Raw genomic sequence first — 14061 nt, 5'->3', positions numbered from 1 at the left:
GAATAACCAGTAAAAGGACAATAAGACAAAAACTGAATAAAGACATAAAAACACAATAAGGCAAAAAACTGAATAAACAATGAAATAACAATCAGACAGAAACATTTGACAGTAAAAACACAGTATGACAAAAAATGGAATAAAGACTAAAAACACAATAAGACAGAAAAAAAACAAAATAAAGAGTAAATACACAGTCAGACAAAAAACAGAATAACCTGTAAAAGCACAATAAGACAAAAACAGAATAAAAAAATAAAAACACAATAAGGCAAAAAAACAGAATAAACAATAAAATCACTATCAGACAGAAACATTTTACAGTAAAAACACAGTATGACAAAAAAACGGAATAAAGACTAAAAACACAATAAGACAGGAAAAAAATAAAGAGTAAATACACAGTCAGACAACAAAACATAATAAACAGTAAAAATGCAATAAGACAAAAAAACTGAGTAGTCTGTAAAAACAAATTAAGACAAAAAAAACCAACAGGATAAACAGTAGAGAATTAGGAACAATAAAAACAATGAGCATAAATGTGTGTCACAATCCAAACAAAGTTCAGTCATCCAGCACAACAGACGTTTCCCCTGCAGCACCATCTGGAGCAGGTTGCGTCTTCAGGAGCTGATTGGGAGAATAGGTCCAGTGTGTGGGAGGGATCAGAGGCAGCAGAGCTGATGCTGTGCAGCAGATCTGAGTGCATCCTCCACCCAGGAGCGAGGAAGCATCTGCATCACACCTCAGCATCTTCTCACTTCCAACCTCCAGGAAGTTGACTTTATTTCACTTGTTCTATCTACTTTTTGTTTTTCCTCTGCCCAGAGAAGGGCCATAGGTTGGAGAACACTCCCTAGCGGAGTACTCACACACTGGACATGGCACTTTGTTTGCTGTTTCTGTATCTGGCAGCAATCTGCAGCTGCCATGGAGCTGCTCAGGTCAGTCTTCCTTATTTCACTTACATGTGTTTTTATTCAACTGTTCTGCAAAAAAAAACAATGCACAGTGCTAATTATGTAGGAATCCAAGATGTTTCTGATACAAATGTTTTATTTGCACTCACATCTACTTTGTTTTTTTGTCTTTTTTTTTTTACTAACTTTGCAGACATCTGTTTTCCAGCCTTCATTTAACTAGGAATGTTTTCAGACGAGCTTGCTGTTGCAGCACTTTTCTTTCTTTGCATTCACTTTGCAAAAGATTCATTGGAGCCCACCATTTCCATTGGAAATGGAAATGTCTGGAAATGTCATAAAGCAGCTGGGGCCCCTGGACCTGCAGCAGGTTCAGCTCAGTGGTTTGTTTTTTTTACTGGGGAAAAAATGCAGATTCAAGGGTGTTGCACAGGATTTCATTTTTAATAATAAGCTTGTGAGTAATGAACTTTCCTCTGAGGATCTGGCAGGATTTAGGGCTTTCAAAGCCCTGATCCCCTCAAGTAACTTCCCAACCTAACCTTATTTCAACTGCAAACACAGAGCTCTGTCTTATTCTGGGCTTTTATTCTGTCTGTATTTCTGCTGCCATGCAAAATATACAGAGCAGCAAAGCAGTGTCTTGGACCGAGGTCCCAGCCACATCTGCCAAACAGCTTCTGTCCAGCTGTGCCTCCTGTGGTCAGGGCAACGGGTAATTGGGTGGGTGGGTGGTGCAGGGTGCAGCAGCTCACATGTTGGGACCACTGGTTTGCAGAACAAAACATTCAAAGGATATACAGGCCTATATGATTTATTTATTTATAGTACAAAAAAAAAAAAAAAAAAAGTATGTATTTTTTTTTTTTGTTGTTGTTTATTTATTTAATTTAATTTTTTTAAATTTCATTTAATTAGATTTTATTTTCTTAGAAAAAAAATGGGGGGGGGGGGCAGGGAGGGAGAGAGAGAGAGAGAGAGAGAGAGAGAGAGAGAGAGAGAGAGAGAGAGAGAGAGAGAAATTGTGCATGTGCAATTTGTCCCAAATGTCTTGCAGCCTGATAATAACAGGCCTGGGCCCTGCAGAAAGATGCTTAGAACATAATGTCACCGACCATGAAGCAGCAGAAGTGTAATTTACCAAGCAGAGCTGTGGTTTGGCCGTGGCAGCACCAACCACAGTTGCCCTCCGTGTTCCTCCTCCACACTGACGTAATGCACCTTTTCTGTTGTTTTAGCTCAGTGCTGTAACAGGGAAGTCGTCCAACTCACCTTCAAGACCAACACAGGTCACTTACAGCAATGACCAACTGGGCTCAGACGTGACCCCAACGTTAACTTGGTCGGATGAAGGACCTTTGAAATGAGAATCCGTCTCCTTGGGTTTAGATTTGACCTCACAATGTGGATGAAGGCTAAAAGTCACTGAACTGTCCCACGTCCACAGAGCTGCATGGACAAGCACCAGGTGGTGGGCGTCCTCCGCCAGATGGAGAAGTTTCTGAAGGGGCAGGAGATGAGGTTCGCAGAGGGGATCCGCATCATGAAGAACAAGCTGGCGGCGCTGCACAACTCGGTGTCCAAGCTGCCGCAGGCAGACCAGTCCGCAGGTGGGAGGCCGAGGGTTAAGCACCACCAGCACCGCTTCCAGACACACACAACCAAAGCGTAATAAATGAATGTAAACCTCTTGTGCAGGCACTTTGCGCCCGATCAGTGTGATTCCGTTCTCAGTCAGTTCCTCCTCCGTTTGCGTTTTATGGCTCGAACGTCGATTTTATGTCTGGAAAATGTGTTCACCGAGGATGAAATGACTCAAACTCTGAAAGTCAGTTAACCTGCGGGAGTTCAGTTCAGTTCCTAAACTAGTTTGTCAAGTTGAACTTTGACAGCAAAACTCTCGTCTGGCATCCAATACGCGGAGACGAGTCGTTTCGAGGTGTCCCGCGACACCGAGGCGATCTGCTCGGGGATCGCCTCGGTGTCGCGGTCCTCCTCGTTTCCCGGCGAGCGGAGGAAGTGGAACTGTGTCGTTTGGCAGCCAGCGGCGTTAAACGCTGGAATATTCTGGAGAGAGAAAGAGAGGGAGCAGGTCGGACTCCATGTTCAGGGGAAGTGAAGCTGGAGTCGAAACAGGCGGAGGGGGAGGTGGAGCTGCGGCGTGGAGCCTCTTCATACATCCACACACACAGTGAACTTCAGAACAAATTAGACTTTTTTTCGATTTTGGAAAGAATACTTTTTACAAAAGTAATGTATTGGAAAAAAAAGATACAGTAGTGCTTTATGAAGTATTTTAGGCCCTGTTAAATCAGGGCACCGGATATGAAAGTACTTTGACTTTTAATACTTAGTAGTACAAGTTCAAGTTACAGCAAGTAGAAATGTCACTGGTACTTTCCCTTTTTCCGAAAGTAATTCTGTGTTTTACTTCAGTGAAAGCTCGGCGTGCTTCTTCCACCGCTGCTCTCTGGAATATCTCAGAGCGTGTAATCCGCTCCATGTTCCCCAGTCCTCTGCTGGACCCAGACCCGGTTCCCACGACGCCCCGGGACACGTGCGTGTCCTGAGGCAGGGAATACCGGAGGATTCTGGGATTTGGGGATTCTAGGAGACTGAGTGCACGTGAGAGTGACCTCCCCCCTGTTTCCTCCCCCTCCAGCCCCCACCCCGTGCCCCGCCCTGGAGGCCCCGGCCCACGGGAGGAGGCTGGGCTCCAAGTTCCTGGTGGGCCACGAGGTCCACTTCACCTGCCTGCAGGGGTACCAGCTCCTGGGCTCCGGGACCCGGCTGTGCCAGGACGGAGGCAGCTGGACCGGGGTCAGCACCGTCTGCAAAGGTACCGGATACTGAGCACACGGATCATACTGCTGTATTGTTTTATTATGATGATGATATAATTTATAAGCGATGCATTAATTAACGTTCACTCTATATTTTAAATGGCATCGCTGTTATAAAGTGGTGAAATGAGCCAAATAGACGCATATCCAAGTCATCCATCCAACTGTCCAACCAATCAACCATCCATCCATCCATCCATCGACCCATCCACCCATCCATCCATCCACCCACCCACCCACCCACCCACCCATCCATCCATCCATCCATCCATCCATCCATCCATCCAACGAACCATCCAACCACACATCCATCCATCCAACCAACCAACCATCCAACCATCCATCCATCCATCCATCCATCAAGCCATCCAGTCTGTCCATCCAACCAACCATCCAACCATTTATCCATCCAACCAACCGATCATCCAGCCATCCATCCAACCATCCATCCAACCAACCAATCATCCAACCGTCCAACCATCCAACCATCCATCCCTCCAACCAACCATCCAACCGTCCAACCATCCATCCATCCAGCTAACCATCCAACCATCCATCCAACCAACTGTCCGTCCATCCATCCAACCAACCATCCAACCATCCATCCATCCAGTGTATGTGTTGGGGATTGTGTGTGCTGGGGAGTGGGCATCTTGGGAGTGGGTGTGTTGGGGAGTGGGTGTGTTGGGGGTGGGTGTCTTGGGGAGTGGGTGTGTTGGGGGTGGGTGTCTTGGGGAGTGGGTGTGTTGGGGGTGGGTGTCTTGGGGAGTGGGTGTGTTGGGGGTGGGTGTCTTGGGGAGTGGGTGTGTTGGGGGTGGGTGTCTTGGGGAGTGGGTGTGTTGGGGTGCGGTTGCTCCAGCCGGGTGACCTTGGCTGTGTGCCCGGCTGGATGAGACAGCGGAGACTCCCCACACAAAGAGACAGAAGAAAAGCTCCATTCTTTGGGGCAAACAGAGCTGCAAGCCGTGGCATTAAATGTCTGTGGACACAGAGAAACACCTGTACTACATTCCTGTACTCCACCCCCCCCACCATGCCCCGTCTCTGCTCCATGCCGCATCGCTCAGATACTGTAAGATCGTCAGGCTCTACTTGGGTTTCCCTGGTTTTTTGACAGGCGTCAACAGAGCGGGCTGATGCACACATTATCCCCAGACCACCGTCTGGTGGTGTGAAAGTATGTTAAGCATGTTATTGATTGCTCCTTCAGCTTTCACTGCAGACATTCCTCCAGAAATTCCAAATGGAACACTCCAATGTCCGTTGTTTTGTTGATGTTGATATTGAAAGCAAACTCAAAGGCCTACATTTTCACAGTATTATGTCTGTTCATGGTTTTAAACCCTGTAGACGATGTCTAAATTTAGTCTTGCATGAAAAACCACTATTGATGGAGCGTAAATACCAAAATGCCCATAAGAGTTAAAAAATATCCAGGAGAATGAAGTGGGCTTTTAACATCTTACAGACCTGTGGAGGCCACTGGGGAAGTCAAATAAACAGCAGTGGGATCACGGCAGTCTAATATTCAGTGGCTTAGAGCTAAAGCTTTGGTAACACCGGGTCCCCCAGTGCCGTCCGCTCGTCAGCATACCGCACATATTTAAAATTAAATAAACCGCGGGAGGTTTGCGAAACATTTTTCCCAATGCTGTTTGTGTGTGAGCTCACCCTGGACAGGTTTTGTCCATTGAATCCATCGAATCCACAGGGTCTCACGCTTTCCAACGTCTGCTGAACCTCCACAGTTTGCATCAGTTCTTCCACTTACCCCTGTTGTTGCAGCCCAGTGAATCTCTATTAGAGGAGTTGAAGCCAGTTTCAGCTGCAGTGTAATACGCTAATATGAGACGACGTACTGTAATGCATCTAGTGGCTGCTTGCAGTGTTCCAAACACAGGGTCAACTGACACAAGGAAAAGCAGATCTTAGTCATCAACACAGAAATGACCTCCCTCGGTCACTCCCTGTTTCTACTGAATATATTTCCACATTCAGGTTCTCAAAATCACATTTAAAGCATTTGACTGTACGATCCAGTAATCCAGTTCTGTTTATGTAGAAGCCCTCCACTGTGGATTGATGCTGTAGCTCTGTTCTGCTTCATGCACGTGTCTGAACAAAAAGAGCACGTGCCTCTATTGCACAACGTCAACAGCACAACTACTGCTCACGGACTATAAATGATGTTACCAGTCGCTCATTCTGCAGTATCAGATATAAAACCTGGCCTGACCAGCTCCAGCTCAAGCCACATACTGGAGGTGAATCTCTGGTAGGGAGTACTAACAGTAGTCTCATTCATTTCACTGGTATTTTATTACAAGAAAGACACTGTTCCCTGCTGCTTTTCAGTGGCGGCCCGATGGACATCCTGTGTTTCACATACCAGTGCAACTGATAGCCTTGGGTTCGGTTTTTTGGAGCCAAATCTTTGCTCTTAGCAGTGTTTGTGTAACCCCTCTGAACGGGCTTGGTATGCAGCTTGGTCTTTAAGTCCCTTAACCAGCGCAGCCGGGTGGCCTCCCTGTATGAGAGCCTTCTCTGCTGTCCACAGATGTAAGTGAGTGCGCTAGCAACCCCTGCCAAAACGGAGGCACCTGCGTGGAAGGCGTCAACCAGTACAAGTGCACCTGTCCCCAGAACTGGAGCGGCTCCCACTGCCAACACCAGACCCAGACTGGTCAGTAGCAGTACCACAAAATATACGATAAGATAACACTTTATCTATCCCCAGAGGGAAATTCAACCCGACACCCTAACTGAGCCATCTCTAACCTAATACCTTAACCCTAACCCTTATTTGTCCTCTGCATTTAACCCATCCTAATGAGCACAGTGCTGTAACTCCCGTTTAGAGCTCATGCCCTGCTCAAGTGCATTGTAGGAGTGTGACCCTGATGCTCACATCTTTTAGGGTGGGAGGAAACTCACGTGAACATACTGTAGGTGAACATGCGCAAACTCAAACCCAGAACATTCTTTCTTACCCATCTCTAACCCTAACCCTTAGCCTAACCCTGACCCATCTCTAACCTAAAACCTAACCCCAACCCTAGACCATCTCTAACCTAACACCTAACCCTAACCCATCTCTAACCTAAAAATTAACCCTACCCCATCTCCAACCTAACACCTAACCCTAACCCATATCTAACCTAACAGCTAACCCCAACATTAACCCATCTCTGATCTAACACCTAACCCTAACCATAATCTACTGTATCTCTAGCCTAAAACGTAACCCTAACCCACCTCTAACCTAGCAGCTAACCCTAACCCATCTCTAACATAACACCTAACCTAACATCTCTAACCCAAACCCATCTCTTATCGAACACCTAACCCTAAATAGCCAAACTAGACTACTTCTAAGGAAGCTCCTCCATTCTGCTGTTCTTTGCCTGTTCTCCTCTTCCGTTCATCTGAGGGTCAGGTCTAAGTCTGTAGCTCCGTTTGTTGTTGTTTTTGTTTTTGTTGTTGTTGTTGTTGTTGTTGATCCTGTTTCCCTGGTACACAGCGCCTCCTGAGTGGAGTGTGATGAACGACCCAGCGTTCAGCAGGAGGCCTCGCTGTGCCAAGGTGGACCAAGCCCAGCACTGCAGCTGCGACGCTGGGTTCCACATGAGCGGAACCTCGGATAACAGCATCTGCCAGGGTGAGACTGTGAATTTCTTATGTATTTCATTATTTTAAGTTTATTTCTCCCTTCTCACCCGCTTTGAGGCACAAAGTATCTAGTGCTAAATAAAGGACATTCTTGCTCAGACTTAGAAGAAGAAACAGTCTTTATTCATCACGCAACACACCACACTATAACACATGCTTGCACACACACACACACATGCTTTGATGGTGGCCGGTGAAATGGATTCTCTGCTTTTGACCCATCCTGGCTTGTCCTTCCTCCGGGGCCACAGCCAGGAGCAGTGGGCAGCGTACGTGGACGCGCCCGGGGACCAGGTGATAAGTGTCCATCGCTGGTCAGACCATGATGGGAGCATGTTTTTGAGGGGGGTCCTTACTGACGTGAGGTGGAGGAAACCCCATGTGAGCACGGGGAGAACATGCAAACTCCACACAGAAAGGCTCCTGTTTGGGAGATAACCCACCGGAGCACGGTGCCAACAGCGCCCCAGGCGGGAATCAAACCCAGGACCTTCTTGCTGTGAGGCAGCAGTGCAATGCACTGCGCCACCGTGCCACAAAGTTAAGTTGTGGAGTTATATCTGAGTGCAATCTGTCCGTGAAGACAGAAGAACTGTAATGCATTTGTGGCATCATAAAGCTTATTAGATTGAATTTAGGTCAAAGTTAAAGCCACTACGGGAACTTTGGGATTTTCTCTGATACCAGCGCCCCCTGTAGACTAAAGACTGGTAGTGTTTCCAGCTCCATCAGCTCCATCAGAGAGAGCGAGAGAGAGAGAAAGAGAGAGAGAGAGAGAGAGAGAGAGAGATGATGTATTATAAACAGCTGTTTTACATTTACATTACATTTAGTCATTTATCAGACGCTTTTATCCAAAGCGACTTACAAGGGAGAATAACATTCAAGCTACATTGCGACAGAGATTAGTGTAACAACAACATTAGTGTTGTGTAAGTGTTTATAACAGCAATGGGGTTATCTATATATCACATTATACATATACATGCTGTGAATCGATTCATCACTTTTGATCCAGTGATAGATAGACAGACAGACAGACAGACAGACAGATAGATAGATAGATAGATAGATAGATAGAAAGACAGACAAACAGACAGACAGACAGATAGATAGATTAATGGTCACACGTGGCAACATCTTGGTTCTTCCTCCGTCCACAGATGTGAATGAGTGTGAGGTCTACAGATTGGACCAAGGGGGGAAGCTCTGTCTCCACGAGTGCGTCAACGTCCCCGGATCGTACCACTGCTCCTGCCCCCATGGATACAAGCTCCTCCCGGATGGGCGGAGCTGTGAGGGTGAGTGACAGCGGGGAACAAAGGCTCGTTCACCTGAGCCATGACACTTCACAGGCCAACAGCTGCCACTTGAGCCTGAAATATGTTTCTGAGTAGGAGTTACACCGACAGGGTTCGACACCTCCAACATCCTTCTAAAGCTCAACAGTTTACTCTAGTCCTGCATCTTCATTGAACACCATACAATTTTTGATCCCAAACAAGTCAACACATGTATACTCGAAGCAGGACACAAACCAGGCGTGTTTCATTTTCTTTCAAGGAGGCCATGTTGTTATTAGCCATAATCATCAGTATGTTTAATATGTCAAAATGATACATTTCATTTCCAATATGTAGACTCTGTGGTTCCTGTGGTTCCTGTGGACTCTGTGGTTCCTGTAGACTCTGTGGGTCGTGTGGACTATTTGGGTCCTGTAGACTCTGTGGTTCCTGTCGATTCTGTGGTTCCTGTAGACTCTATGGGTCATGTGGACTCTGTGGTTCCTGTAGACTCTGTGGTTCCTGTCGATTCTGTGGTTCCTGTAGACTGTGGTTACTGTGGACTCTGTGGGTCATGTGGACTCTTTGGTTCCTGTAGACTCTGTGGTTCCTGTAGACTCTGTGGTTCCTGAAGAGTCTGTGGGTCATGTGGCCTCTGTGGTTCTTGTAGACTCTGTGGTTCCTGTGGACACTGTGGGTCATGTGGACTATGTGGATCCTGTAGACTCTATGGTTCATCTGGATTCTAATCTTGTGGACTCTGTGGTTCCTGTAGACTCTGTGGTTCCTGTAGACTAGGGTGTTCCTGTGGACTCTGGTCCTGTTGACTCTGTGGTTCCTGTGGACTCTGTGGTTCCTGTGGATTCTAGCTCTGTGGACTCTGTGGTTCCTGGAGGTGTGTGTGCCCGGTTCACCAGTCAGGCCACGTCAGACTGGACACGTCATTATAACCACGACCGATGCTCGACGGGCGTGTGGGTGCCACCGTAGACGCCCACTGGTTTATTTTACAAGTGAAGGTTCAGCTCCCAGTCTGTGTGGGAGGAGCGTCTCATATGTTCCTACCCCCCATGGTCCTACGTGCTCATGTTTGAAATGGAAGAAGAGAACGGGAAGGAAACCACCAGGACCATCATCCTCGAGGCAAAGCTGGGGATGCCACAGTTTTTAAGTTGAGAAGCTCAAGGTTCACCCCCTGCATTCTCAATGTCTTCTCAATGTAATACTACCCCCACATGATATTTTAAATACAAAGATCAGACGTCCTTCTCCTTTTACGCACGTAGATCTGTCCACAGAGTAGATGTTCTGTTGTCCAGTCCGGATGCCGGGTCTACAACTTGTCGTCTAACGTGTCTTTCCTCCAGACGTGGACGAGTGTTTGGTCCGGCAACACAACTGCAGCCAGGGGACGACCTGCATCAACATGGGCGGCGGTTTCCAATGCGTCAGCCCAGAGTGTCCCCGCTCCCACGGCAACATCAGCTACGTCAAGACGTCCCCCTTGTGAGTTGATCCACCACCGTGTTCTCCATCTTTTATGATTCATTACCAATTATGATTTATTTACTTAGACTGTCTATTCTAAGAATATTGTTCATCTCTTGTGTTGGTAACAACTCGTGCTCAACAGATGCACACAGCTACTTCACACAGTGGCCATTTTACATGGGAAACTGGAGTGGACCACAAACTTTTCTTCTGTCCCCCATCTAACATAGATAAACATCGAGTCATTTATTTCAACATGAACCCTAGAAGAAGTGTTTTTTGGGATAAAGGGCGTGGCTTCATGGGCACAAAAGCAAGGTTTTGGGTCCGCTCTGCCTTAGCGGCTCCTCCTGTTGGAGTCACTCACCCCAACATGGCCACCATGTGAAGGTGGTGTACTGTCCTACTCTCCTGGTAGGACGGAGATCGTTTTGTGACGGGAGCTCAAGTTTTATTTTTCTGTTTTTTAAACTCTTCTGGTCCCGAGACGTAGTTTGTCTCCTGGTGGATCAGGTCCGGTTCCTCCGCAGGAACATGGAACCAGGTCGGTCCCGGTGCGGACACGGTGTCATTAACCTGTGTTTTTTTGGGGCGAGGACACAGAGTCGAACTCACAACCAAGCACAAATACCTTGACGGTGTTTGGTCAAATCCTGTTTTCAGGAAACACAGGAAATAACACAAAGAACCTGAAATAACCAAACATGTTTCCACTTATATCATATGATATATACAGTATATTATGTATTTGTAAGTATATATTATGTATTTATTATATTACATATATGATAAAATACTGTATATATATTATACTATATATATTATATCATTTTTATATTATATATATGTTATATTATATATATATTAAATGATATTATGTGTGTATTATATTATGTATGTTATATCATATATATATTATATGATATATACATAAATCATATTATATATATATATTATATAATGTTTCCACTTGATCAGCAGTATCATATCATCATAGCAATGAAATAAAGATGTTCTTTAACAATTTTTGTAAATTCTTCCCAAAAAATTTTGAAAATTAAGTCAAATGTTTAAATGTTCCGGCAGAAAAATATGAACATCGTAATATCCGTCTCTCTCCCTCCTTCCCTCAGTCAGTGTGAGAGGAACCCATGTCCCATGCAGAGCCGCTCGTGCCACTTGGCTCCTAAAACCGTCTCCTTCCACTTCCTGTCTCTGCCTTCGGGCCTGAAGACGCCGGCCACACTATTCCGCATGGCGACGGCCTCGGCCCCCGGCCGCACGGGGCCCGACAGCCTGCGCTTCGGCATCGTGGGCGGCAGCGCCCCCCGCGGGCTGTTCGCCATGCAGCGCTCGGACCGGCAGACGGGCGAGCTGATCCTGGTGCAGCCGCTGCGCGGGCCGCAGGACTTCAGCGTGGACGTGGACATGTCGGAGTACAGCGAGCGCAGCTTCCAGGCCAAACACCTGGCCAAGGTGCGGGTCCTGGTGTCGCCGCACGGCTTCTGAGGGCCCGGCGCGGGGAGCGGTCAGACTGTCAAAGCTGTGCAACCGGCGTCGAAAGGAGGCGGCGATGGAGGCGGAAGGAGTCGTCCCCGGGTGGAAGTCGAAGTGATGCTGCAGTCTGGGATTCCTCAACCTTTCCCTGTTTCCTCCTCCCCTCGTGTCAACGCCCCGAAAAGGAGGCTCCGCCCCCCCATCCCGCCGCCGGGAGTCCAATGCGAGTTAACGGGGACAAATCCACAATCGGTGCAAAAAGTCACTTTGCATTTCAGCCACAGCAGCGAGACGCGGCAGCACAGTCTGAAAAAAAATAAATAGATTAAAAACAAACAAGAACATTTGGTTTCGTTGTTAATTTCGCTGTTTTTATCCCCGTTACTTGCACTGGAATCCTGACGGAGGCGCCTGCTGCTGCCCTGCCGCCCCAGTGGAGGACAGGGCTGGAAGATACCAACTGCATGGGGGGGGGCACGGATAAACGTAAAAAAAAAAATCTGAACTATTCCTTTCGCCGCGTTGTTTGGTTTGTTGATTCTCATCTTTTCTGTCTTATTAACTCTCGTCGTCCTCTTTAAGTGTCGTTTTTGAACAAAGTTTTAAAGGACCATCAACAGAACGCTTCGGTCATCGGGCGTCGACGCGAGCGGTCAGCGCGAGAGTCTTTTAAATAGATCCAGTAGGGAGCGCCCTGAGCGTCAGGCCACGTCCACGAAACCCCTGACGACCCCCCCGGCGGGAGGAAAAAGAAGGTTTTGGTGAAAAACACCTTGAAGTGCGGCCTTCAAGTCAAGTCCGAGTCGGATCCTTGACGCTTTTTTTTTTTTACCGTCGCAGCTTTTGAATTTCACGTGGCAAGCGTCAGGGACATGAAGGTGTTTATATGGAGGTGTTTATTTGGGGATAAGGTGCGACCTCCACGCCCCTGCCCGGTCCCCGCCCGGTTCCCGCCCGATCCCCACCCAGCCCCTGCCCGGTCCCCGCCCGGTCCCCGCCCTCAGGCTGGAACATACGTCGCAGAGGCTTCCTACTGTCATCACTTTGCCGCCGTTTGAAGTTTCCTGCTTTGTTTGGCATGTTTCTCAATCTGGTCCCAGCATGAAGACGAGGAGGCAAATACACACAACTGCGTTTCACTGCAGTAAAAGTACAACTATCCAGAGGCAACATTACTCCAGTGGAAGTAAAGGTCCCATATTGATATCTCTACTATAGTAAAAGCACAAGTACTTACTATTAAAGGTGCAGTGCGTAGTGTAGTGACATCTAGTGGTGAGGTTGCCGATAGAAACCAGCTGAACACCCCTGCCCATGGCGGTGCAACATGGGGGCGCAACATGGCAGCCCCCGTGAAACGTACCCGCTCCCTATGTTAATACAAACGTCTCGTTCTTAGGAAACACAGACAAAAGATTCTTATTTTCATGGGATACTTCACACTGCACCTTTAAATGCACTAAAAGTATTAAAAGTAAAGTACTTTGTGATATATCAGAGTCTATTATACTTCAAAGTATTTACAAGGATGTAGAAAATCTAAATCCTAATTGAAAAACAACAACTAAAGTAACATGTTGGAAACATAGTGAGTAAAAATATAGATATTAGTAAGAAATACCATTTTAAAATCTTACTTTCCACCACAGCTGCAATAAAGACCAAGCACCGGTTTAAGGTTGTTTTTTTTAACGGTGAAGTTTTATCAGTTTGGCTTATTTAAAGTGGTAATGCATAAGAGTCTTTTGTTTAAAATCCATATTTTCTAGTTAATTTAGCTGGGCCTTTCAATATATATTGTATAGTTCTGCATGTGCTCCTCTATATGCTGTTTCCATTGTTGGTGGCGGGGTCCACCACCATGCAAGAAGTCAAAGGCAACCGCAGTGAAATTGCTCAAGCAGTTGTCAGTAAACTGTCCATATGGATATTGGATATAACCAAATTCACAAAGAAAAGCAAAAGCAAAACATTTCCTCACCAACTCAAGTGACCAAGAAAACACAAAATCAATGCATCATTAGAAGGCAAAGTTTGGAGAAAAGAAAGTGACGTCATAAAGTCATAATGTTCAAGTTTGGAAAAGATGCAGCTAAATCATGTTTTGATTCATTTTCTGAAAAACAACTGGTAATCATGACACGACAAATATGTCAAAGCTGTTTTTGAGATTTCACATCATGTTGCTTTAACCCTCTTAAATTAAATCCTATTAACAGCAGCAGCTTCAGAACACTTTGTACGGCAGTCGCCTGGTCAACAGAACATCTTTCATCTCCTTATTTAGAAATTCATGGTTTTATCCAGACAAATTACAACTCATTCACTGAAATGCCTTTATTTATAATAAATATA

At 46.3% G+C, this 14061-nt stretch overlaps 1 protein-coding gene across 1 annotated transcript; it reads left to right on the top strand.

The window, feature by feature from the left end:
• Window positions 1–725: 725 nt before the first annotated feature.
• fbln7 (fibulin 7) lies at window positions 726–14055 on the top strand. The gene is made up of 8 exons (XM_080016536.1): window positions 726–947; window positions 2371–2533; window positions 3586–3762; window positions 6324–6449; window positions 7287–7424; window positions 8599–8736; window positions 10086–10224; window positions 11343–14055. Exons 1-8 carry the CDS (start codon window positions 885–887, stop codon window positions 11716–11718), a joined length of 1320 nt encoding a protein of 439 aa, XP_079872662.1. The 5' UTR covers window positions 726–884; the 3' UTR covers window positions 11719–14055.
• Window positions 14056–14061: the final 6 nt, after the last annotated feature.

The sequence above is a fragment of the Zeus faber genome (assembly GCF_960531495.2).
Source record: "Zeus faber genome assembly, chromosome: 16".
NCBI lineage: Eukaryota > Metazoa > Chordata > Actinopteri > Zeiformes > Zeidae > Zeus > Zeus faber.
The sequence above is the reverse complement of the archived record's forward strand: the minus strand, read 5'-3'. Positions and strand labels throughout refer to the sequence as shown.

Excerpts from the sequence above, each read along its gene's own strand:
- fbln7 (XM_080016536.1), top strand. The coding sequence starts at position 885 with ATGGCACTTTGTTTGCTGTTTCTGTATCTGGCAGCAATCTGCAGCTGC. Across the intron at positions 2,534-3,585 it reads GCAGGCAGACCAGTCCGCAG|CCCCCACCCCGTGCCCCGCC; the intron begins GTGGGAGGCCGA and ends CTCCCCCTCCAG. Across the intron at positions 6,450-7,286 it reads CCAACACCAGACCCAGACTG|CGCCTCCTGAGTGGAGTGTG; the intron begins GTCAGTAGCAGT and ends CCTGGTACACAG.